Here is a 25,905-nt window from a genome sequence, read left to right as displayed (position 1 = left end):
AACAGGCACAGTGAAGGATCACAGGGAAGGGAGCTCCCAGGCTGATCTGTGAAAGAGTAGGGTCCAATGTCTGGATTAGGTTAGGGCTGGGGAAGGCCTGTCTGAGAAAGCAGCGTGTCTGACAGCTGAGGGGCAGGTAGGACCTGGAAAAGAGACTGTGTTTAGCAGAAGAGGTGTTTTAAAGGGCCTAGAGGAAGGAAGGGGAGCCTGAGGCATGATGCAGAGAAGGCCAGTGTAGTTGGAGTGCGGGAGGCCAAGAAGGAAAAAATAAAGGGTCAGGGGCATGAAGCCAGGAGATCTGGTTTCACAAAGATCACATAGTAAAGGAGGAGGCAAGAGAGAATGGAGGACAACAAGCTAGGCAGGTCCCTGGGGCCACCTCAGGACACCCCAGTGGCCCCGGGCTTGGAGGAAGAGCAAGGGTAAGCAGCACTGAGGACTAAAACCAACCCCCATTGGTCTTGGCACCAGGAGGGAGTAGCATTAGCTGTTGTCAGCTATGGCTCCCGTCAACTGTGACGCTCCCAGAGTGGAGCCTCTGGTCATCTAAATTATTCATGATGTGTGCAAAGCAGAGGGAAAGATGATCACTGTGCAAAAGGTCGCAGATCCACTGGCCTGGAGCTACAGGTCAAACATAGAGCGAAGAACGCTTGCCTGGTATACAAGGCCCTGGATTCCATCCTCTGAGGAAAGACCCAAACCTGATTCCTTCCTAAATAGGAGACAGACAGCACCAACAGTAAGGCTGACCAGCATTAGTTAACTAAATCAGACTTGTCTTTAAACAAGTTCAACCATCAGTCTTTGCAGTGTGCATCAATCCAACAGGATTTTCTTTTCTTTATTTTCTTTTTATTTGCCTTCAGTTGTATTGTTATTGTACCAGCTTACTGTGCTAGCCTTGAACTCAGAACTCTCTTTGTCAGCCAGGCTGGCCTAGATCACAGAGATCCACCTGCCTCCGCCTCCTGAGTGCAGGGATTGTGGTGTGACCTCTGGTTTAGTCATTTGTCATTATGACAGTGTGCCTGAAAAAATAACTGAGAGGAAGACTTGGCTCTGTGATCAGCTGGCTCCATTGTTTCTGGGCTGTGGTGAGCTGGGCTGGAGCAGAGCTGTTTACCTGTGCTCAGAAAGCAGAGAGACACAGGCAGGATGGGAGATGCGGATACCCGACAGGAAGAGGCAAGCAGGCCCAGCAGACAAAGCCCTGGGCCCGCACAGATTGTCTTCTGGCCTCCACATTCGTAGCCCCCCCCCACATGCGTACCCTTCAAAAGCATATTCCCCTGGGGCCTGCAGAAATGGCTCAGTAGTTAAGAATGCTGCTTACACAGGGTAGTGGTGGTGCACAGCTTTAATCCCAGCACTCTGGAGACAGAGGCAGGTGGATCTCTGTGATCTGGGCCAGCCTGGTCTACATAGAGTTCCAGGACAGCCAAGGCTACACAGAGAAACCCTGTCTCAAAAACCAAGGCAAAATGATCTCCGGTCCAAGGTCAGGCTATGACATCTGACAGACGCTGTCTCTGGAGGCTGGAGAAGTAGCTCAGCTACTGTGTCTCTGCTGGACATGAAGCCCTAAGTTCAAGCCCCAGGATCACATAGTGTGCAGGGTAGCACAGACCGATAATCCTAGCATTCCAGAAGTAGAAGCAGGCATATGGCGCAGTTGAAGGCCAGCCTGAGTCATTTGAGATCTGGTCTCCAAATAAATAAATAAGAAATTATAGCTGGGTATAGGAATGAATACTTGGAAAGGTAAGACAGGGAGATCAGAGTCAGTCCGAATCAGCCTAGGTTACATAGAAGTTCAAGGTTAGCCTGAGCTATGTCTCTCTCTCCTCCTCCCTCTCCCTCCTCTGCCCCCTCCCCGTCCCTCTCTGTGTTGTCACTATCTGTTTAAGCTAAACATTCAAGTCTTCAACTCAGTTCCCTGACCAGGTGTTTGCCCAACAGAAAGAGCAGCCATGTTGCTTACAGATGCTCACAGTCTCACTGTTGGCAATAGCAGTGCCCACCAGTAGGAGAGTGAATGAACTGTCTCATACTCACCTGTGAACAGCTCACAGCACTGGAAAGGACAAACTACATGCTACAAGCTGGAAGAGTCTCTGCCGAAGAGTAGAGGGAGAGAAGCCAGGCACAGGGCAAGGACGCCTATGCGTTCCAAGCCAGCACTGCCCCTGCTTGTAGGCGTGTGTTCGCCTTTAGCTTTCTTTGGGCTGTGGCAGGACTATTGTCTAGTATACCTGAGGCTCTGGCTTCAGTTCCCAGCTGCTAAAATAAAGGAAAAAAAATTTTTTTTCTGGGTAGAGTATTATTCACCTATAATGCTTACAAATTTGGGGAAACAGAAGCAGGAAGATTGTGGATTTGAGGCCAGCCTGGGCCACGTACTGAGACTCTCAGTACCGAAGTACTGTTTTAAGATTCTCTTAATGTTTGTGTAAATGATAGACATAAAAATAAAGCAGTAAATATGCATATGCTGGCTACAGAGCTCAAGTACATATGACACATACATTTCCCTCCCTAGGGAATTGAACTTGGGCCCTCACATGCAAGGGCTCTACCGTTCATCCCAGCCCTTTTTCTGCTTTTCATTTTGAGACAGAGTCTTGCTTCATTACTCAGGCTGGCCTTGAACTTGTTCTGTAGCCCTGGGAGGCTTAGAACTTGCAGTGGTTCCAGTTTCTGAGTAGCTGAGATTACAAGCCTATGTCGCCAGCCTGGATATCAAGCAATAATTATTAGACAGCAGGGAGGCCCAGCTTAGGGAGATGAGAGTAGACTGAGCCAGTGAGGCGGCTGCAGTGGAGGAGAGCAGGGATGGCAGGAGCAAGCAGCTGGGTGCTCCTGGTCAGCCAGTGCCCCGTCCCACACAGAGTCGGGCCTGGAGTACTACCCACCTTCTCAGTACCTACTGCCAGTCCTGGAGCAGGACGGAGCCGAGAACTGCCAGGACAGCCCCGATGGACCCATGAGCAGGTTCTCCAGGGAGGACGCCGAATGGCAGGTAAGGTGAGCTGCCAGCAGGGGTGTGCCTGCATGGGTGTGCCTGCGCAGATTTGGAGGGCTGCTGGCATAAAGGGTGTTCAGAGCTGTACCCACAGATTCCTCCTTTCACACCCACACACTCAGCTGTCCTAGGCCACCAGCTTACCACCCATCAGCTGTCCAGGTGTCTCTATTCCCTGAACAGACCGTGTCCGTTTCCCACAGCACAATGGGGCAAGCCATTCCACCTGGACCTCTTCCCCACTCATTCCTCAATTTTCATACTTTATTGTACTTATTTTTTATTTTTAATATTTATCCAAGGATGGCCTTGAACTTTAAAAAGTTGTGTGTGTGTGTGTGTGTGTGTGTGTGTGTGTGTGTACCCTGGCACACATGTTGGGGCCTGAGCATGACTTTGTAGGAGTCTCCTCTGCTCTTTCGTGGGTTCTGGTTGACCACAGACTGCCATGCTTGTATGAAGCACTTCACTGCTGCTGAGCCAGCTCTCCAGCCTCTCAATTCATTTTTAAAACTTTTACTGCGTTTATTTTTGTGAAGAAGAAAGAATGCACATGAAGATCAGAGGACTCTCAGGAGTCCATCCTTTCCTACCACCTGCAGGTCCTAGGGATCGGACTTGGGTCATCAGGCTTGGTGGCATAACCCCAACCTACTGAGCCATCTCTCTAGCCTGGTTCTCAGGTTAGACATTGTGTCCTGTGAGCGTCACCAGCCTAGACGCTCTGGGCTCTGGTGTCATTCCCATTGCCCTGCAAGCACTCACCAGAGCTGAATTGAATAAAGGATTGTGTGTAAATACTTTGGTCACAATCCATCCCCCCCCCTTGCTTGTTGGAGCTTCCAGGCACATAGGAGCATGTCTGCATTGTTCTTTGTGTCCCCAATACTTCCTGACCACATGCCACTCACTGGTCAGGACAGCCCCATGGCTCAGGTCTAGGGAAAGAGGCGCACAGGTCAGCACCAGTGGCACGAAGGCTTTTCTGAAGTCCCCAGCTGTGGGCCAGCATGGCACAGGCTCAGGAGGAGGAGGAGGCTCAGCAAAGTTAGCCACGGTCATCTGGTGCACCTGCTATTGGAGCAGGCAGGACCTGCCTCTGCCCACCTGTGCTCTCACCTGCCATGGGCAGGAACCCCAGCTGCCTGCTGTGCCGCTGCCTGCAGTGTGCCTTTGGGCGTCAGAGTCTTTCACCACTTTGCATTGTTGATGGGAAGGCATCTGTGACCATCTCTCTAAGCAGTAAAGCTTCTCCAGGAACCTACACAGTACCTTTGTGCTTGCAGAGGTCTGGGTGGCCAGAATTGAGTGCTGCAGTGTGCTACACAGATAGCCAGGGAGGCAGATGGCCCCTGTTTTGATCTTTCTGGAGCCCCAGGCCACCTGCCCAGCGCTGCCTTCCAGAGCTGTCTTGGAGCTCCTTCCTTCCCATGACGTCAAGCATACAGTTCTTGCTCTGGAGCCCCCAGGACCCTTTATCAGTTCCCACCCTTCCGTGTTATCCCAGTGGAGCAGGCTGGGAGGGCCGGGCAGGCCGTGGAACCACAGCCACTGCTCTGACCTCACTCTGCTCTTCTCCCTCCAGAATCGGTTCTCCGACTACGAGAAGAGAAAGGTAAGGGCTCTTCCCTGCCACTTTTCTTCTCCCTGAGGATTACAGCTCCTCAGAGAGCTGAGGGACAGCGTCCTCCTGGCTCTGCTTTAGACATTAAGGGCAGGCATCTTGTTCCCACAGGAGCAGAAGATGCTGGAGAAGCTGGAGTTCGAACGGCGCCTAGACCTCGGGCAGCGGGAGCATGCTGAGCTGCTGCAGCAGAGCCACAGCCACAAGGATGAGATCCTGCAGACGGTCAAGCAGGTGCGGGGCCACACACCGGCCGGCCTGTGCCCCAAGGCTCTGGCCTCCTGCCTTAGGCCATGGCCCCAAGGAGGTGGTAAAGTAGGGCATTAAACTGTCCCGCCATCCCCTGGAAGCAGGAATGGAGACCCTGACTAGATACGCCGGTCAACTTCCTTGGCCACAGTGGACACGGAAGGGACTAGCCCAAGGTCCCAGAAGGACGTGCAAAGTGAGACAGGAACCTCACTCTCCTTCCCCCAGTCAAAACCCCTACTGTGCCTCCCACACTGTAGGAGCAGACACGGCTAGAGCAGGGCCTGAGTGAGCGCCAGCGCTGCCTGGATGCGGAGCGGCAGCAGCTGCAGGAGCAGCTGAAGCAGACAGAGCAGAGCATCTCCAGCCGCATTCAGAGACTGCTGCAGGACAATCAGAGGTCAGTCCTGGCCAGCCCCCAGAATGCCGTCTGAGGGACAGAGACGAGAGGGTCTCTTCTCGTCTTCATCCCTGCCCAGGCATTCCTCTGCTAGGATCCAAGAAAGGTGCTTCAGTGTGCTCTGGTTTCCAGGAAACCAATTTTTGGGGGACCACAGAAAAGGGTTCTGTCACAGAGCTGCTGACAGCACTTAGCCAGCACTCCACCCCACCCCTATTCCTCACACCCATTTCCCATCTGTATATCAGCAGATGATAATCACAGTCTTCCTGCATTTGGCTTCCAAGTAGCCTGTTGCCTGAGGTCAGCTGCTCATCCTATAGGAAACAAATTGTCTTGTGTAGGAACCACCAACAGCTGATGATGGGATTGGAGAGAGAAGAGCCAAGGGGAGATCTCAAGAAGCCTGAAAACATCAGTTAGGGGTCTATCAGTGACACAGCGAGCGGATGCAGGAACACTCTTACCCAGTGTCCTAAGAAAACAGAAGAGGCTCTCTGTCGAAGGAGAGCCCTAGGGAGCATCACAGTGAGAACAGAGCTCCTGGGTACTAGGCTCAGCCAGTGTGGTGAGGTGAGCAGCTTGGTTAGAAGCAGGATCACTGGTGCCACAGGGCCTATCTCTGTTTTTTTCCCCCACAGGCAAAAGAAGAGCTCTGAGATTCTGAAATCACTGGAAAATGAGAGGTGAGTGACTCTCTAGGACCACGTGTCTAGAGAAAGTTCCCTGGGTGCTCAGCTCTGGGGAGTGGATACCCTGGGATACTCAGCTCTGGGGACAGACACCCTGGGTGCTCAGCTCTGGGGAGTGGATACCCTGGGATACTCAGCTCTGGGGACAGACACCCTGGGTGCTCAGAGCTCTGGGGACAGACACCCTGGGTGCTCAGCTCTGGGGACAGACACCATGGGTGCTCAGCTCTGGGGAGTGGAGACCCTGGGACACTCAGCTGTGGGGACAGACACCCTGGGTGCTCAGCTCTGGGGAGTGGATACCCTGGGACACTCAGGTCTGGGGACAGACACCCTGGGTGCTCAGCTCTGGAGAGTGGAGACCCTGGGACACTCAGCTCTGGGGACAGACACCCTGGGTGCTCACAGCTCTGGGGAGTGGCTACCCTGGGACACTCAGCTCGGGACAGACACCCTGGGTGCTCAGAGCTCTGGGGACAGACACCCTGGGTGCCCACAGCTCTGGGGACAGACACCCTGGGTGCTCAGCTCTGGGGACAGACACCCTGGGTGCTCAGCTCTGGAGAGTGGAGACCCTGGGACACTCAGCTCTGGGGACAGACACCCTGGGTGCTCAGCTCTGGGGAGTGGATACCCTGGGACACTCAGCTCTGGGGACAGACACCCTGGGTGCTCACAGCTCTGGGGAGTGGCTACCCTGGGACACTCAGCTCGGGACAGACACCCTGGGTGCTCAGAGCTCTGGGGACAGACACCCTGGGTGCCCACAGCTCTGGGGACAGACACCCTGGGACACTCAGCTCTGGGGACAGACACCCTGGGTGCTCAGAGCTCTGGGGACAGACACCCTGGGTGCTCACAGCTCTGGGGACAGACACCCTGGGTGCTCACAGCTCTGGAGACAGACACCCTAAGTGCTCACAGCTCTGGGGACAGACACCCTGGGTGCCCACAGCCCTGGGGACAGACACCCTGGGTGCTCAGCTCTGGAGAGAGGGAGCCATAGATTCCTCCAGCTTGTACTGGGAAGTCTTTCTGATGCTCTAGAAGAGTCACCTCTTGACATCTAACTAATAATGGTTCTCTGAGTTTCTTAAAATATATGTACACTTGTGAAAAAAAACTCAGAAATACGAAGGAAGGAAGATGTATCTGTGATGCCTGTCTGTACTTCAGGTGTAAAACATTTTTAAACATTAGTCCAGGTATGGTAGAAGACAGAGGCAGTCAGATATCTGTGAGTTCAAGACCAGGCTGGTCTACATAACAAGCTTCAGAACAACCAGGGCTATAAAATTTTAAAAAAACACACACTTGTAGAAGTAAAAAGAATGTGATACTTTTATTCCCCAAGCAGCAGCTGCTCATGTCCCTGAAATTAGTGATTTACCTAGAACCTCACACATACCCACCCCCTCACACCCTCACAACCCCTCTTTCCCAGCTGCTCTAAACCCTCTGTGGATGCCTTGTAATGCCTAATACAATGCAAATACTATGCAAATAGCAACTCTGCCCCATTAAGGGAAAATATGTTTATACTAGTACAGACACCGCATTTTTCCAAGTATTATTGACAAGCAGTTGGTTGAATCTGAGACAGAACCCACAGTTACACAGGACTGACTGCGTCCCTCCATTGCTAGAATCGGGAGGATTAAAGCAGGATAGACACAGCATCACTCTTCAGGTGTTTTGCATGTGGAAAGCAAGGAGACCCATCCCCAGAGTTGCCACTGGGCATCCGTGATAGACAGGAAGTACAGGTGGTGGTCCTTGTTTTTTCTCTTGAGTGTATTACCAAGTTGGCTACCTAGAGGTAGAACCACATAGGTCTTCAGGGAAAGTAATAGTCAAGCTTGGAACACAGCTGTCATTGTGGCCTTAGGGAAGTGGAGGCAGGAGTTCAAGTCCATACCATACCAGAAAGGGACTGAGAGAGGGCTCAGTAAAGAGCTTGCCATAAAGGCTTGAGGACCTGAGTTCAGACCCAGCCTTAGCATCTACGTAAAACCCAAGCATGGCAGTGCACGCCTGAACACTACAAGTAGCCTACAAACAGGAATCCAGAAGGCTCACTAGACAGCCAGCCTAGTGAAACTAATGAGCTGCAGGCTCAGTGAAGAGCCCTGTCTAAAAAGATAAAGTGGAGAGGGATAGAGGAGGACGTCCAGCTTTGACCCAAGGCCTCCTCAGACAACACACACACATACACACACCCTAATGTTGTTTCTGAGCTGTCCTGGGAACCTCTCCTCCCCTGGTCATCAGATTGGGGTCTGTCCTGCCCAGTTTGGCCGTGTGGCTGCTGAGGCACAGCTGAGTGTAACTGGTGGCCCCATCTATTCAGCCCTTAATGACAGACCTTTTCTGGGGCTGGGCTAGGCCAGGCTATCAGGTGGCAGCAGGTGGAGCCTCTCAGAGGATCCAGGCCTTGAACTAAATCACACACAGGAACAGGCAGGTCAAGCCACTCTTGGCACAAGAATACAAACAGCACACACAGCATGCATGTGCGTGTGCAAAGTTACCTTTACATTTTTTTTTACTTCTGATGTCTTGGATGTAGTTCTGTGCCAAAAACCTTGTTTGTAGGGGCTGGAGAGATGGCCCAGAAGTTAAAAGCACTGGCTGCTCTTGGTTCAAGCCCCAGCACCCTTATGGCAGCTCACAACTGTCTGTAACTCCAGTTCCAAGGGGTCTGACACCTTTTGGCCTCTGTGGACACCACACACAAATGTGGAGAACAGATACATGTAGGCAAAAGACCCATACACATAATAATTTTTAAAACCTTGTTTGTTGGGCTGGAGAGTTGCCTCAGAGGTTATTCTTCTAAATAACCTCTATTCTATTCTTCCAAACCTCTGTCTATTCTTCCAAAGGTCCTGAGTTCAATTCCCAGCAACCACATGGTGGTTCATAACCATCTATAATGAGATCTGGTGCCCTCTTCTGCTGCACAGGCAAAATGCTGTATAAATAATAAATAAATAAATCTTGGGGGAAAAAAAAAAACAACAAAATTTGTTTGCACTCAGAAGGCAGAGGCAACAGCCAGGGCTACGTAATAGATCCTTCTCAGAACAAACAAAAAGAAATGAAAACCTTGTTTGAAGCTGCTTTTAGGTTATGTCCCCTTATGTACCAAAAATAAATTTTTGTTTTGTTTTGTTTTTCAGACAGGGCTTCTCTGTGTAGCCCTGGCTGTCTTGGAACTGCTGGTCTTAAACTCACAGAGATCCATCCACCTGCCTCTGCCTCCTGAGTGCTGGGATTAAAAGCATGCGCCACCACTGCCCAGCTCTGGTAAGATAGATTCTTATTTGTTTTTAATAACTTATTTATTTGTATTTCATGTTCATTGGTGTTTTGACTATATGTATGTCTGTATGAGTGTGTCATCCCCTGGACCGAAGTTACAGACAGTTGTAAGCTGCTATGTTAGTGGTGGTTGTTGAACCCAGGTCCTCTGAAAGAGCAGCCAGTGCTCCCAAGCGCTGAGCCATCTTTAGCCCCTCTGGTAAAATTCTTGTTGAAATGTATTTGAAGAATGGGTTTTGATCTTGCTTTTCTTTCTTGCTTTTTTTTTTTTTTTCCCTAGAATAAGAATGGAGCAGTTGATGTCCATAACCCAGGAAGAGACGGAGAACCTGAGGCAGCGTGAGATCGCCTGTGAGTTGAGGGATGGGAAAGATGAGGGCTTTTGTGGACCATTGGTAGCTTGGTACCATTCCTCTCTGTCACGTGTGCAGGATACTGAGTGTCCACCCTAAAGAAGGGCAGCCAAGTCTGTCATGGAGCTCACTGCCTGGGGTCAGGCAAGCTGGGATTCTGAGTCTCAAGTTTCCTGTCTCTAGACTGGGGAAAACTAGAGTTACCTGCCTACCACACAGAACTGTCAGGAGGATCCCAGGGGCGCAAGCCTGAGCATGTCACAAACCTGGCTGCTCTGGTTTCTGCCACTGAGAGCCAGGGCCAGCCTTACTTGGGCTCCTGATCAGTCTTCCCCATCCTGCCATGTCCAGTGTGGTCCTGAGCTCCACATGTCCACACCAGTGACACCTTCCCCAGACAGGCCTGAGAATCTGCAGCCAGGGCCTGAGGAAAGCTACAGAGGGGGTGCCTGTCCTTAGTTAAAATGGAGATTTGCTAGCCCCATCTTTGAGGCCTCTGTAATAGAGGTCCTTTCCGTGTGCCATACTTAGAGCCAGACAGTTGCCATGAGCATGCTCGCCACACCTACAGAGGGGTCAGCCCACTGACAGCTTGGTTAAAGGGTTAAAGGTCACTCTGTCACCATTTGGTAAAGAATAGCTGTAGACTTACCAGATGGGTGTTTATTAAGTTAATGTCACAGAGATGGGACCAGCATCCAAGGATTTGTGCTTTCAGCCTTTCAAACTTTCTGGTTGCTGTTGTTTTGACTGAACCCAGGGCAGTCGCTACCACTGAGCCTCATCCAGCCCCCTTACTACTTTTTTAACTTAAAAAAAAAAAAAATCAACAAAGGAACTAGAGAGCTGGTTCAGTAGTTACTGTTCTTCCAGAGCACCTGGGTTCTAATTTCAGAGCGTTATGGTGGCTCACGACTGTCTAACTGCAGTCCCAGGGCTCCTGTGGCTCTTCTGGCCTCCGCAGCACTGCATGCATGCACGTACAGAGGCAGAGCACCCATACACATATATTTTTTTTCAAGTTTTGAAGAATCCAACAAAGATGACCGAAAAAGAGAGAAGATAGAGAGATGGCTACATGATAAGCATGTTAGCTGAGCAGACATTAGGACCTATACAGGGAGCTGGGGTGCCCATGCACCTGTGACCCCAGCACTGTGGAGTCAATGACAGGAGGAGTGTAGGCTGTCAGCCTAGTCTGGGTTCCATAAGAGACCCTGTCTCAAAAGAGTAAGGTGTGGAGAGAGATAGAGCAGGGCATCCCACATCCTCAGACCCACGTGTATATGTATACAGCACACATGGGAGCATAAAAAAAACAGAAGTAAGCCAGCATGGTGGTGCATGCCTTTAAATCCAGCACTTGGGAGGCAGAGGCAGGCAGGCAGCCTGGTCTACAGAGCGGGTCCAGGACAGCCAAGGCTACACAGAGAAATCCTGTCTCAAAAAACCAAAAGGAAAAAAAAAAAAAAGAAGAACAAAAGTAAGTAGAGCCTTTGCCTTTAATTCCAGCACTCAGGAGGCAGAAGCAGGTGGATCTCTTGAGTTCAAGGCCAGCCTGGTCTACAGAGAGAGTTCCAGAGCAGCCAGGGCTAATAAATAGAGAAACCCTATCTTGGGAGGTAGCTCAGTTTTTACAGAGCTTATGTAGTATCCATGAGGCTTTGTGCTTTATCCCAGAACATAAAATAGTTGTGTTGGTGCACACCTGTAATCCTAGCATTTGGGACATGGAGACAAAAAAAGAAAAAAAAATGGTCTTTCTTCCTGCACAGGGAGCTTGAAGCTAGCATACATGACACTCACAAAATAAAGGTTTTTACAAGACTGTCCAGGGTCATATGGTTATGAGCCTGTAAAGACTTTTTGTTGTTGTTATTCAAGACAGGGTTTCTCTGTGTAGGCCTGGCTGTCCTGGAACTCACTTTATAAGCTGACCTTGAACTCAAGAAAGATCTGCCTGCCTCAGCCTCCCTAATGTTGGAATTAAAGGTGTGCACCACTACTTCGAAGCAATGTAGATGTTTCTTTAAGGCTAGGTGCTGGTGCTCATCTGCAGTCACAGAACTCAGGGTGGTGAGGCAGGAGGATTGAGGGTTCAAGGCCAGTCTGGGCTATCTAGCAAGCCTGGCAAGAACGGAAGGAAGGGAGGGACTTTGTTTAAGAATGACTGTTCACCAGTGAATAGGTGAGCCCTCTGGGCCTTACCCAGGGAACCCCAAGAGTATCCACCTTTTCTTGGCGCTCAAAGCCTCCTCTCCACAGCCGCCATGCAGCAGATGCTGACTGAGAGCTGTAAGAGCCGGCTCATCCAGATGGCCTACGAGTCTCAGAGGCAGAGCCTGGCCCAGCAGGCCTGTTCCAGGTAAGGTAAGGAAGAGTGCTCCCAGGTGAGGGCTCTGAGGGAGTCAGCCAGAGGTCCAAGAGTGGAAGAGAGCTCCCTAGGCCATCCCAGCCTTGGCCACGTTACCAGGGACAGGTGTAGCCAACCTCTTGCTCTCCCATCTAGGGTCATGAGTCAGGCTTAGGCACTGATAAAGTGAGGGCAGCCATCTACCTGCGAGCCCGTCCTGTCGGCCAGGTGCTGGCCTGTCTGTGGGGTGGAAGTGTTACCCATCCCCCTTTACATCAAAGATGTAGCCTGGGTGTGACCACAACAAAACAAAACCAATAGGAAATGCAAAGCTTTGCCTGGTGTCTGGGCTCATGCTTGTAATACCAGCATTTGGTAAACGGAGGCAGGAAATTCAGTTCAGGGGTAAACTACACAGTGAACTCAGTACCCACTTGCGCTACGTGAGATGCTGTCTCAGCACTCATGCACACACACACACACACACACACACACACACACACACACAAGATCAGGAGAGATGGCTGAGCTGTTAAAAGCACTGGCTGCTCTTGTTAGAGCAACACCCACATGAGCTCCAGTTCTAAGTGATCTGGTGCCCTCTTCTGGTGTCCATATGGCACTGCATACATGCAGAGCACTTACATACATACAAACACCCATACACATAAAATAAAAATAAGTTTTTTATTAAAATAAGAAAATACTTTTTAAAAACACCAATCTTTTTTAAAGTTTTTAATGTGAAAGAAACTCAAAGCTAAGACTTGGTGTGCGGGAATCCAGAGGTTGCAAGCTCTGTGCCACAGTCACCAGCCTCGCAGGGCTGTGCAGAGTACAGACAGTGCGGAAGTGCTGGAGGAACATTCCGGAAGCCGAGTGGCTGGCCAGGGTGTCAAGAGGTGGTTGTGTCGGAGCCAGGCAGCCACTTCAGGGGGTGCTGTGAAGGAGGTCAGTAGAGGGTTGGAATCCAGGACCGGGTGTTCTCTGCCAGCTGGAAGTTCTGCCGCCTTCCTTGCTATCCATGAGGCTCCCCTGCACACTGCTCTCTGTCAGTAGTGTTGAGTGGCTGTTTATCGTGGTCTCCTCCAAGGTGCCCGGCACACAGTAGGTGCTCAGGAAATGCTCAGTGAGTGACTGTGCTATTTCTCGGCAGCATGGCTGAAATGGACAAGCGCTTCCAGCAGATTCTGTCCTGGCAGCAGATGGACCAGAACAAAGCCATCAGCCAGATCCTTCAGGAGGTGAGCCCTTGCCTGGAGCCTGGCCGAGACCTCCTGCAGGACCCAGGGACCTCGTGGACCTTGGAGACAGGGTTCCTGACTCTAGAAAAACACCCCTCCCGCTCCCCTCCCTGCGCATCCCACCCTGAGTAGGGAGTTCAACTGAATAGCCCTGCTCAGGGAGCCAGGGCGGGGCCTCTCGCTCCTGTTCCCTACACACGCCTCTGCTCTCTCCCAGCTGCCTTCCCCAAAGCGTTGCCAGTGTCACATGGAGCCTGAAATGGACCAAGCAGGGTCCTCACTTCAACCCTGAAGCCAGCCCTTTCTTCTTCCCTGTGCTTGTCATAGCCTTTTCCTTTGTATTCACTCCATCCCAGCCCCACTCAGCCATCTTTTCCACTTCCCCTTCTAACTCCCATCTCTTTCTTCTCCCATAGTAATGTGGTTTACTGTCTGGGGCTTGTCTGCCTAGGGCCTGTGTCTCAGCGAGCACCTGCCTCTGCTTCAGGACAGGCTGGGGCTCTTGTAGACACAGCACCAGTCACTACCAGTTCCTCATCTGTGAAATGGGCACAGAAGCAGCTGTGTCACCTGTGCTAGAAATCCAGTGTTAAGGGATGGCGATGTGGCTCAGTGGGTAGAGGGACTCCCTAGCATACCCAAAGACCCAGGTCCACCCAGCACCACATAAAACGCTGTGTGAACACACACCTGCAATCCTGTTGTGTGGGAGGTGGATACAGGGGGACCAGAAACTCAAGGTCATCGTTGAATCTCAGCTACATAGGGAGTTTAAGTTTGAGACCAGCCTGGACTACGTGAGAGCAGCTCACCTCAAAGATTAATAAAAAGAATCTGTGTGTGGAGGGGCACTCCTTTAATCCCAGCACTAGGGAGACAGAGACAGGAAGATCTCCAAGTTTGGAGCCAGCCTGGTCTACACAGCAATAAAGAGACTCTGTTGCAATAAATAAATAACTAAATAGGTAAATGGATAAATAAGTAAACAAATAAAGCAAAAAGAAATTGAGTGCGTGGCGAAGGAAGTGCAAAGCATGGTTGCCAGCCCTTGACACAGGATTTTATCATTTTACCCTTGACCCATGGGTTTTATCATGACTTTTAATACAGGCGTGCCTAGAATTTCACTTACATTCACTCCCATTACCTTCTTGTTCTACTTCTTATCCCTCCCACTGGCTCTCTTCCCCTGAAAATAGTTCCCTTCTGTTCTCTGGGCTTTCATTCACAAATACATGTATATGAAATATATATTAACATCTCAGTATATATTTATATATAATATATACCTGTATGTAAGATACATGTTATATGAATTTATAACATGCACATAGATGGCGTATTCTATATTTTTAAAACCCAGAGTCCACGTATGAGAGAAAACCGTGAGACTTATCTCAACACAGTGGTCTCCAATTCCATCCATCTTCCTGCAGGCAGTGTGGCTTTGTTCTTTCTGCATAAGATCCCGCTGTGTCTGCACCGCACTCTACCCAGTGGCCTGCTGACGCACATTCAGGCTGGTTTCCTGACTTCAGTTTAGCTCTGGAGTCTGTTGATTTTGTTGTTGTTTTGTTAGTGTGAACGGTCTTTGCTGATAAGAGAGAATACTGAAGTCACCCACTACCTTTTTTTTTATCAGGACCTGTCTGTTTCTTTATGTGTAGTACTACTTTATGAAATTAAGTGAGCCAATATTTAGTGCAAGTGTACTTGTAATCGCGCTGTGTTCTTGGTAGAGTGTCCCTTTATTAGCACGTTGACCTAGTCTCGTCCATTTTGATTAAGTTTGGCTTGTGTCTGCTTTGCTGGGTGCGAAAGTCGCTGACGGTGCCTGGTTTGATTGCTGCTTGCTTAGTACATTGGCTTCTATCCCTAGGGCTCTGTCTTTGCTGAGGTGTGTCTCTTACAGACAGTCCTCAGCTGAATCTAAGATCCATTTACCTTTAGAGTCAGGCTGGAGAGATAGCTCAGCTGGTAAAAGCTCTTGCCAACTGAATTAAGTCTGCTCTTCCGGAGGTCCTGAGTTCAATTCCCACGTGGTGGCTCACAGCCATCTATACTGGAATTGGCTGCCCTCTTCTGGCGTGTAGGTGTGCATGCAGGTAGAGCACTCATGCATAAAAAAATAAGATCTTTAGAGTTATGTTTGCTGACGCCTCTGACTTTACTTGCAGCTTTACTGAGTGGTTTGGATTTTGTTTGTTCTTTTCTTTCCCCCTCACTCACATTAGAGGTTTTCCTGTTTGCTGTGACTTTGTCCTGGTTCCCATCCTTTCAATCTATTCCTCTCATGAAATGTACTCTTTCCTGGGCTTTCATGACACTATTTTTCTTTCTTCTTAAAGACCTGTTTATTTTATTTTATGTGTACGAATGTTTTGCCTGCATGTGTGCATATGCGGGCTCTGCTTTTGGAGAAGAGAAGGTATTGGATCTCCTGAAACTGGAGTTACAGATGTTGCTGGCCGACACGTGGGTGCTGGGAACTGAACCCAGGTCCTCCACTGGAGCAGCCAGTGCTCTTAACCTCTGCTCCATCTCTCCAAACTTACTTAAAAACCATGTCCAGTGCTGGCTTTGTGGCTTTAGTTTCTCTGCGTCTTGGGAATCCTGTGCTTTCCTGGCTTTGAGGGTTTTGCTAAGGGATCTGCTGTCGTCCTCATTTTGCCTTTGTTAAGTGAGCTGATGATTTTCAGTTGCAGCTTTTAGAAAATCATTACATTTATTTATTTGGGGAGGGCCACATAGTACCTGGCAGGGGTCAGAGGACAATTTGTGGGAGTTGGTTTTCTCCTTCCTACACATGGGTCCCAGGGCTTCATGTGAGTCCTCCAGTCATAACGATCCCCTTTACCTCCTAAGTCATCTTGCCTTCTTTAAGATTTTAATTCTGAGCTGGGCAGGGCATCATCTCAGCAGCAGGGAGGTCTCGGCGAGTTCCAGGCCAGCCTGGTCTATAAAGAAGCCTAGGACAGCCAAGGCTACACAGAGAAACCTTGTCTTGAAAACAACAACAACAAAAGCCATCAGCCAGATCCTTGTAATTTTGGTTTGTTTTTTTTTGTATTCTTGACAGTTTAGCAGAATGCGATGGAAAGCTTATGTTTGGGGGCTTCCAAGTGCCTCTTGTTCTTGAGTCTATATTTCCCTAGATCTGGGGATTTTTCAGCTATTATTTTTTTTTAATGTATCTGACTGTTTTGCCTGCATGTATGTCTGTGTAGCACATTCATGCACTTCTCATGAAGCTCAGAAGGGGCATCAAATTCTCGGGAATGGGAGAAACAGACAGTTGTGAGCTGCCATGTGGATGCTGGGAACTGAATCTCTGGAAGAGCAGCCAGTGATCTTGGCCACCAAGCTTAACCACTGAGCCATCTTTCTAGCCAAGATGGCAGTTCACAGTTACTTAACTTCACGTTTGGAATTCAGCTATAACTTCATTGAGTGTGTTTTATGTGCTATTAGTTCTTGTCTCCTGTCTTTTGTCCCAGGGGGTCTTAAGTTTTGTCTCTTGATATGCCCCAGGATTTTTGAGTTTTTGATTTAATGTTTTAATCAATTGAGGGAGTACACATATATGGATGGTGTTCCTGTACATGTGTGTGCAGATGAGTGTACATGTGTTTGTGTGTTGATTTATTGAAATTTCCAATTCAAACATTTCTATTTTTTTTTATTCTTTTAAATATCTATGTCCTTGCTAAATTTTTCATCCATGTCAGTAGCATTTTCATCCAGACCTTGAAATTCCTTACTTTATCCATTTACTTGTTTATATTTCTTTTTTGATTAAAAAAGGCATTAATCTTTTTTTTTAACAGGTAAAACTTTTGAATTATTTGTGTGGCATTTCAGCCATTTCGGTGTATCTGAATTATGTTACTAGGGAGTGATGGTTCTTTGGAGCACTCATTTTGCCTTGAATTTCATGTTTCTTGTGTGTCTGCCCAGTGATGTGCACATCTGTTGGAAGTGGGCATCACTTCTAGTTTAACTTGGCCACCTTCTTAGTGACCAGACGTTGCTTAAGGACTCAGTATCCAGTACCATTTAAGGGGGTGGGGGGAGAGGTAGGGAGAGAGAGTAGAACAGAAAGAGAGAAAGGGGGGGTATATCCTCCCCCACTGAGGACTCAGGACTGGAGCCCAGCTGTGTCCACCGTTTTGTTCTACGTTTCTAGTGTTTGGAGCCTTCCTTTCCCCACCTGTGGTTGTTGATGCTCTTCTCTTAAAATCAGAATATGCTGTTACCCTGCCTTTTCTCAGTCAGAGTCATACGAATGCAGCTTCTGATCTGCTGTTCCACCTCAGAGCCCTCCACTGCCCAGCCTCATTTTTCAATTTTAAATGTATAAGATAAAAAGTTACTTCTCCAACTGTGTTTGGTGGCCTATGCCACCAGCACCCAGGAGGCTGAGGCAGGAGGATTGCTTTGAATTCAAAGCCAACCTGAGCTTCATAGACCCTGAATCAAAAGGAAAGAGAGAGGAAAGTTCATTTTCTTTCTACCCAAGAAGTGGAAAATTACGCTTTAGGATGTTTGGTGGGCAGGTGTGGCTCCCTTGACTGGTGTGTGCGCCGTGGGAGGAGGGAGCACCGCCTCAGCTGAGCGCTCTGTGCTTGGTCTCTTGCAGAGTGTGATGCAGAAGGCGGCATTCGAGGCTCTCCAGATGAAGAAAGATCTGATGCATCGGCAGATCAGGAACCAGGTGAGTGCCGGCTGGGCCGCCGCATCCTGCCCCCGCTTGCGGACCTGGCTCATGGGGGCAGCAGTCATTACAACCCCATGCTTCTCACTTTGGAGACCTTCTTCTCCTCAACAACCAACAATGTGGTTGTTGGTTTGTGCCTTGAACAGCAGAGGAGCTGGCCTCTTCCCAGAGCCTGACCAGAAAGAAGCCTGCTGGGCAAATGCAGTGTTTCCATAATACATGGGCCAAAGAAAGGGCAGACTAACATGACCTCTGGGAAACTGGCCAGCTCAGACTCCAGTACCCCCATCAGCTCAAAATGACCGAACAGCACAAGGCTTCTCGGGGTGGGTTGGATCTCTCACTTGAGTGGGCAGCCAGGTCCTAAAATCTGTAGAGAAGGCCGTGGCCTGGAAAGAGGAGGCCACCCTCCCATCCATACTCCATTCCTGACCTGTGGAATGGTTTTGGTCAGGGCCCATGCTGGGCCCCACTGGGCTGGGGCCAGAGGCACTGCAAGCTGTCAGGCTATGGGAACACACATCGCTTCGTATTCACACACTGAATCTCACATTTTTGCATGCTCTCTTTTCTTTTCTTTTTTTTTTTTTCCTCTTGTTTGACTTTAACCAACTTAAGTGTTTTTTTACCTCCCTCTTTAATTTCAATCCCACGTTGCCAGACATGAAGCTCATTCCTCTGACCAGGGGTTGGTGACATCAGATACTCAGTGTTGAAAGAATATGGCCACAGGGTCATTAGCTGGCATGGGGTGGAGAAGTCCCCAGCTGTGGGGTCTGAGCGCATGTGTGGACCCCAGATATTCTCAAGGGCCCTGTTCCTCTTCAGACCCTGAGCTGGTAGATCCCGGGGAAACGTTCTTTTGCTATCTGCTCTCTGTCCGTGGGCAGGTTATTTTAACCACCCTGAACGCCAGTTTCCTTGTCCTTGTAAGGAAAGCAGTGATACACCCCCACAGCCAGAGAACCGGTGACATGATTCCACTGAGGCCCAGGCCTAGCACACAGTAGGTGGTCAGTAAATACCTGCAGCTCGTTGGTGGATCACTTTGGTTACCCTCTGGCCCCCTTAAGAGCTGTGTAGAAGTATAATACCCCCATAGCCCACAGGTAAAGGGCTCAGTGGTGACCCAGGAGGAAGGTCCATCTCGTAGACCTTCACCCAGCGCCCACTCTGAGAGGGGCTCTGTACTGGACTCTCAGTCGGTGGTATTAACTGAGACATGTATAACCATGTTTCCGGCCACCCAGAGCCATGAGGTGGCAACTTGTTTTTAACCCCTTAGTGAGATCCCAAGGCCCACAAGTTCCACTTTGTCCAGGGCTACCCAGCCTCCTGACAAAGGTTTCTGAGTCTCTGCTTGGCCAGGCAGCAGTACATAAGGGAACCGTGGTGATTGTGAATCAACGCCCCTGTTTCATCTTCTGTTTAGATTAGGCTAATAGAAACTGAGTTACTGCAGCTGACACAGCTGGAGTTAAAGAGGAAGTCCCTGGACACAGAGACGCTTCAGGTATGTGAGGCTCCCAGCCGGAAGACACCCTCACCCCACGCCGACCCTGAGCTGCTGCTCCTCAGCTCCAGACACAGGCTCCCCCAGCAGACAGACAGCAGGGCCAGCCCCGATAGAGCCAGCGTGGTCCAGGGGCAAAGGTAGCTTTGTGCTGGGCAAGAGGGTCAGAGGAAGGAGGGCTTCATTGCCAGGCCCACTGGGCCCATCACCATCTCTGCATTCCCCTCTCTGGGCTGGTGGCTGTGTGGTCAGGTGGGCTTCAGGTCCCACTGTCTGGGCTGACATTCCTTCTGGAGGTGGTTCTGGTGTCCGGTATGTGAAGCTGGCCTGGATGTCCTACTCACAGACCCCAGAGGGCATCACGGATTGGCACATGGAAAAAAGGGCTACCTTGCTCTTCCCTGAACCTCAGTCTCCCCAGATGCACACAGGGACAAGGTAGGATGGCATGTGAGCATGCGCCCATGCCAAACTTTGGGGCAGCTTTCATCTGTCACTGTCACTGTCTGTGCCCGAGGGAAGAGTCTGAGTTGACCCTCGGCCTTCCAGTACTGAGAGTCCTGCCACCTCTAGGTCTGCCCAGCTTGCTGGGTGGCCTTAGACATGTCATTGTCCCTACTGGGCCTCTCTTTCACCCCTCTCTAAGGCTGAGGCCATTGGACATGGCTAGCCTGTGCCATCAGCCCATCAGAGAGTGTTCTTGGTGGCCTCTGATGGTTTCCACAGATAAGGAACTGGGTTCCTCAGAGAAGCTGCCACTGTTAGGACCTCCATGGCTCCATGGGGTTTCCAAGGATGAGAGGATAAGTTGTGGCCACAAACACAGGGCTGTTTGCTTGTATCTCCCTGTGTGACAGCCTCCTCATCGTAGAGGTCCCACATCAACCTCCCTGCCATTTGCTTCCACCCATGTACTGTGGTCAGTCGGGACCCATGGCTTGTTTCTTTTGTTTGGCGTTTCTCACCCTCCATTGTCATCATCACTAGGGTCCCATGCCTGGCCTGAAGCCCACAAAGAAGGGAGCTGAGGACTTGGGAGGAAGTGGGTGGCATGCCAGAGTAGGCATGCCTCGGGGTTCTGTCCCTCAACCCAGCCTAGAAGCATTAGTCAGAGCCCTGAATTCAGTTAGTGGGGCTTCCGGGCCATCCCAGCTGCACTGTGGGGACCACTGTGAGGGCCCACAGTGGCCTCAGGTTTGATCCTGTGTTGCAGGAGATGGTCTCGGAGCAGCGCTGGGCACTGAGCAACCTGCTCCAGCAGCTCCTCAAAGAGAAGCAGCAGCGGGAAGAAGAACTGCGTGGCATCCTGGTATGCTCTGCTCCTGTCTCCTGCTCCGCACCACCTGCGCACATGCGCATCACTGGCCTGTGTCCCCTGGGCCTGCCTGCTGTGCTTTTGAAACACTCATTATTCCATAGTAGGTGCTCATCAAAGGGGAACTTAAGGGCCAAGGAAAGTGTCACTCAGTGACTGTTTTAGTTCCTTGGACACACTGGTATAAGGGAGAGATTGTTTTCACCCACAATCCAGATTATAGTCCATCCCTGGGGAAATCACAGTGGCAGTGCTTGACATGGCTGGTCACAACACCTCCAGAGTCAAGAACACAGCATGATGAGTGCACGGCCTCTGCACACAGTGCAGGACATGGAGCAGGAGCGGCCCCACCCTGTTTGTTTCCAATTGCCTTTTACTGAGGTGTATATCAGGTGGGCTGAGCCCTGCCTGCAGACACCACTCCAGCCCAGTGGGTACCTACCCACTGAGGACCAAGGCGAGGCCCGCCAGCCAGGCCTGAAAAGATGGGGTCACTCCTATCTTGTGAATGTCTCAAATGTCCCCCAGCTCCATCCCACGTCAGCTGAAAAGAGGGAAGCCAGCTCCTACGGGGTGCGCACAGCCCAAGTGATGTGTTTTGCGCCCATCCAAAGTGACCCATTCCCCAAAGTGCCTCACTAGTGTGAGTGATGTCCCTGCCCTCAGCAGACGTGGGAGCCACATATCTAAGGAGGAGGCACCTGCATACCAGTCAGGACTATGGATACAGAAGGAAAATATTGCCTGGCATAGTGCTAGGCTATAATCCCAGCCCTTCAGAGGCTGATGGGGGAAGATCATGAATCCCAGACCAGTGTGGAGACAGCAAGACCCTATTTCAAAAATATACAGTACAGAGAAAACTAGAATAGAGGGTGAGGTGGCTCAGCGGGTAAGAGCACTTGTTGTCAAGCGTGGTGACCTGCGTTCTAACTGGGGACACACATGGTGGGAGGAGAGTAACAACTCCCATGAGTTGTCCTCTGACCTTTCCCTGGACATTACTGGTGTGGGGTGGGGTTGCGTGCCAGTAAATTAATGTAACACACAAATTTAAGAAGAAAAGGAGCATTCTTGGCCCTCTCAGGAGGACACCAGAGGCAGCCAGACACTGAGCAGCTGGGGGACGCATCTGTCTAAAGCACAAGGTAGACAGGCCTGCCCGGTCCTGCTGTGACCCTGGGCCCGATGAGTTGGGAGAAGAGAGGGCATCTTTCCCGTGTACAGCCCAGCATGGCCCACAGTGCTGCAGTGGCTATGGTGATCCCCAATCAGAATCGCTAGCTCACTGCCTTATCCCGGCACCTAGGACAGCACCCACCCAGGACGGCCCTTTACTAACATTTCCCAAATGGCAGAGTGAGGACCTCACTGCCATTGGTATGTCCGCCTTGTCCAGCAAAACAGCCCTCCTCAGAAGTCCTGAAGGTCCTATAGCCGCCTGCCTGGCATCCAGAAGAAGGCCTGCCCTTGTTGGGGACAGAGACTCTACACAAGACTTTGCTGTCTCGTAAACAGACCAAAAGGCATCCCTCTCAGAGATAGTAGAGAGTTGAGGCCTAGTGCAGGAGGCCAGGAGCAGGCTCCCCTTGCCACATGTGTGGCCGTAGGCAGCTCGCTGCTCTTCACCATGCTCACTCCCACAGCGGTTGAGCGCAGCTGAGCTTCTGTCTTTGCCTTGTGCCTTAAAGCAAGGATAGCAGGTGCACGGGAAAGTCACGCACACTTGGAGGAGCACAGGAGGCAACATGGTGGTCTGACAGTCTCTGTTTCCTGACCAGAAGCTAACCAGCAGCTAATGGTGCTGACTTCTGTTCTTGGCAGGCGGAATTAGAAGCCAAGAGTGAAACGAAGCAGGAAAATTACTGGCTCATCCAATACCAACGGCTCTTGAACCAGAAGCCTTTGTCCTTAAAGCTGCAGGTAAGGACCTTGGTACTCATCTAGCCTGGAAGCCAGAGGGGCTAGAGGCACCTCAGCCCAGCCCAGCTAGGGAACGCTGCACCGGGACTCTAGTGTGGCAGCTCCCCGCAGAGAAAGTGAGTATTCACCCTGAGGAGAGAGAGCAAGACATTGGTCACTACTGTGCAAGAGGAAACTTGTGAGCTGTGCAGCTGGGTGGGCAGACATGGCTAAACTTCCTTTTTGCACATGTGGCGCGCGCGCGCACACACACACACAGTTTTTATTTTGTCTTTGAGACAAGCTCTCTATTGCTCTGGCTAGCCTGGAACTCTGAGATCTCCCTGACTCCGACTGCTAAGTGCTAGGATTAAAGGTGTGTGCCATCACACCTAGCCTAACACACAATTTTTTTTTGAGGTGGGGTCTTACTGTATCACTGGCTGTCCTAGAACTCGCCGTGTAGATTAGGCTAGACTGGAACTGACAGTGGTCCATGTGCCTCTGCCTCCTAAGTGCTAAGACTCAAGTGTGTGCCACAGACAGCTTATTTTGGGTTTTTGTGAGATGATCTCACTGTGTAGCCCAGGCTGCCCTTGAACTTACCATCCTCTTGCCTCAGCCTTCTGAGTGCTCTTATTCGAGGAGGGTGCCACCACCCCTGGCTTGCATTTTTGTGTTTTATATGTGCATGCATGGTATGTGGGTGTGCACATGGGTGCGGGTATGTGTATGCAATGACTGGACGCTGGCATGGAGTGTCTTCTCAAAGTCTCTCTCCTTTATTGTTTTATTGTTTTATGTGTACGAGTGTTTGCCTGCCTGTGTGTCTGTGCACAGCCTGTATGCCTGGTATCCATGAGATCAGCAGAGGGCTTAGATCCCTGGGACTAAGGTTACAGACAGTTGTGAGCCACCATGTTGATGCTGGACATCAGCCTGGGCCCTCTGCAAGAGGAGTAAGCTCTGTCGACCACTGAGCCTTGTCCATACAGTTCTGGTGACTTGCTCTTCTCCCGTAAATACTGATGGGCAGCTTCCAGACCATGCTCACACATCTCCCCAGTGTTTTCAGGGGCCTGCGTGTGCCGGGTGTGTAGCCTGGCTTCTGTTGCCAGCTCCCTCCTGATGCGTTTTGAACAGGCATAGAACAGCAGTGAACTCCCTCGTGGGTGGATCTCTGTGCACTTACACACAGCTTCCTGTGGGGAAAGCACAAGGATACGCTTGTGTCACATACTGCTTGTCCCATCTTGAAGCCAGTGGATCTTGTTCCTTCCCTCCTGACCCCCTTGGCCTTGCCCCCGGGGCCATCCTGCAGGAAGAAGGCATGGAGCGGCAGCTGGTGGCCCTGCTGGTAGAGCTGTCTGCCGAGCACTACCTGCCCATCTTCGCCCACCACCGCATCTCACTGGACATGCTGAGCCGAATGAGCCCTGAGGACCTGGCTAAGGTGGGCAGCCATTATCTGAAAGGCCGACCAGGCCTGGACCCAATGTGACGAAGGGTTGATGCATGTTCTGTTCAATTTTTGGTGAGTCCAGGTCTGTCCAAATCAGGTGACTCTGGGTCTCTGTGCATCTCATGGCCAGAGCCGCTGCCCCCTCTGCCTCCACTTACCTGTGTGCTCAGCCTCTCATTAGCTAAGAAAATGAGGACTGTGGGTCCTGAAGTTTGGATCTGCACCTGTAGGGCCAGCACAGGTCAGCGTCAGCTTGTGCCATGGTGTCACGTTCATAGCTGTAGCACTGCCTGAGCTCCAGTTACATCCTGACCACAGTGTCAGCTCCTTTCATGGAACTGATCCACCCTGGACAGATGCCTCCACCCAGGACAGAGGCAGGGCCAGGCTCAGAAGGACTTCATGACACCGCAGGGTTCTGGCCGTGTGCTCAGACACTGGGGCGGGACTGTGAGGCTCAGGCATGGCTGCTTCAGTAGCTCTCTGTCCTCACCTCACCACGTACAGTGACAGGGTGTTCAGGGTCCAGAGGAGGGTCGGTGTAGGTGGCACTGTCTGAGCAGTCCCTGCCCCCGACACACTCAGTAAATCAACGTACGTTACAGATTTTGCTCTGCCACAATGATGTTCCACCCAGGCCGGAGTCAGCCACCCACACAGCGGTGGCTCTGCCCTGCCTCATGCCGCCCCAAGGCCCAGGCTTCCTGTTTCCATCAGGTGCCCGAGGCGGAGGATGAGGCATATGGGCATGGCACTGTGTGGCGCTTTAGTGCTAAAGAGCTGGTTCCCGCCCGGGCTCAGACCTGCCCTCAGCCCCTGGTCTGCTCTTCCCTGCTCTGCCACAGGTGGGCGTCTCGGAAGCAGGCCTACAACACGAGATCCTACGGAGAGCCCGGGACCTGCTGGATGTGGCCAGGGTCCAACCAGGTACTGAGTCTAGGCTCTTTCCAGGGTTGGTTAGAGGCACTGGAGTGTGTGGGCTGTGGCTGACAACCTAGGGGCTATAGCCCCAGGGCAGAGCTCTGGGCACAGAGGGGGCTTTGTTTGGGGGAGGGCAGGGAATAGGGAGGCGTAGTTGGGGTGTTCCCCATTCTGTCATCACCTGATGGACCCATCCTGTTTCCTGGGAAGCCACTAGCCACTAGCTGAGAGCTCCTGTCCTGTGGCTCCACCACTGGGTGGTGATAGGGTCCCAAGCAAGTGATGTCTTCTCTGGGAGCCTCAGGTTTCTGAGGCCTCTCTCATCTCTGAGCTCTGAAGGATCCACAGCAGAGGGTACAGTCGCAGGGCAGAGAATTCACTCCCATCTCACAGATGGAGACTTAGGAATGAATGAGGCTCAAAGAAAAGAGCCTTTCCTTCCCTTGGAATGGAGGCACCCCCTCCTTTGCCCCCAGACCACTCACTTTGGGGTGTGCACAGCCAGGAGATCTTCTAGGGATAGGGATCATCTGGGGATGAGTCCCTGGTTTAGCCTTGTACTCCTGACTTCCTCAGAGCTGAAACTGCCCACGAATGAGGTCCCTGGTGTCCTGGAGCCTTCTGCAGCCCCTGAGTCAGTGAGACCGTCAGCACCCCCGGCAGAGCTGAACATGCCGACCTCGGAGTGCGTCGTGTGCCTGGAACGTGAGGTGAGTCTGGGGAGATGCCATAGAACCCAAAACACGGGACACCAAAGTGACCCCTGTTCGATGACCCAGATCCGCCCAATGCTAGCATTTTCTACAGG

At 51.1% G+C, this 25,905-nt stretch overlaps 1 protein-coding gene across 2 annotated transcripts in view; it reads left to right on the top strand.

The window, feature by feature from the left end:
* The window catches only part of Lrsam1 (leucine rich repeat and sterile alpha motif containing 1), a 39,725-nt gene that overhangs the window by 11,612 nt on the left and 2,208 nt on the right, over positions 1–25,905 (top strand). Inside the window, exons 11-25 of one of the 2 annotated variants that reach the window (XM_060389953.1) lie at positions 2,892–3,022; positions 4,611–4,640; positions 4,761–4,883; positions 5,159–5,298; positions 5,940–5,984; positions 9,595–9,665; positions 11,933–12,032; positions 13,177–13,264; positions 17,904–17,978; positions 19,414–19,494; positions 20,708–20,803; positions 22,637–22,735; positions 24,036–24,167; positions 25,022–25,103; positions 25,674–25,807. In XM_060389953.1, coding sequence (XP_060245936.1) covers positions 2,892–3,022; positions 4,611–4,640; positions 4,761–4,883; positions 5,159–5,298; positions 5,940–5,984; positions 9,595–9,665; positions 11,933–12,032; positions 13,177–13,264; positions 17,904–17,978; positions 19,414–19,494; positions 20,708–20,803; positions 22,637–22,735; positions 24,036–24,167; positions 25,022–25,103; positions 25,674–25,807 — 1,427 coding nt within the window. The remainder of the gene's footprint in view (positions 1–2,891; positions 3,023–4,610; positions 4,641–4,760; positions 4,884–5,158; positions 5,299–5,939; positions 5,985–9,594; positions 9,666–11,932; positions 12,033–13,176; positions 13,265–17,903; positions 17,979–19,413; positions 19,495–20,707; positions 20,804–22,636; positions 22,736–24,035; positions 24,168–25,021; positions 25,104–25,673; positions 25,808–25,905) is intronic. The other variant, XM_060389954.1, reaches the window with a different exon arrangement.

The sequence above is a fragment of the Meriones unguiculatus genome, chromosome 8 (genome assembly GCF_030254825.1).
Source record: "Meriones unguiculatus strain TT.TT164.6M chromosome 8, Bangor_MerUng_6.1, whole genome shotgun sequence".
Taxonomy (NCBI): domain Eukaryota; kingdom Metazoa; phylum Chordata; class Mammalia; order Rodentia; family Muridae; genus Meriones; species Meriones unguiculatus.
The sequence above is the reverse complement of the archived record's forward strand: the minus strand, read 5'-3'. Positions and strand labels throughout refer to the sequence as shown.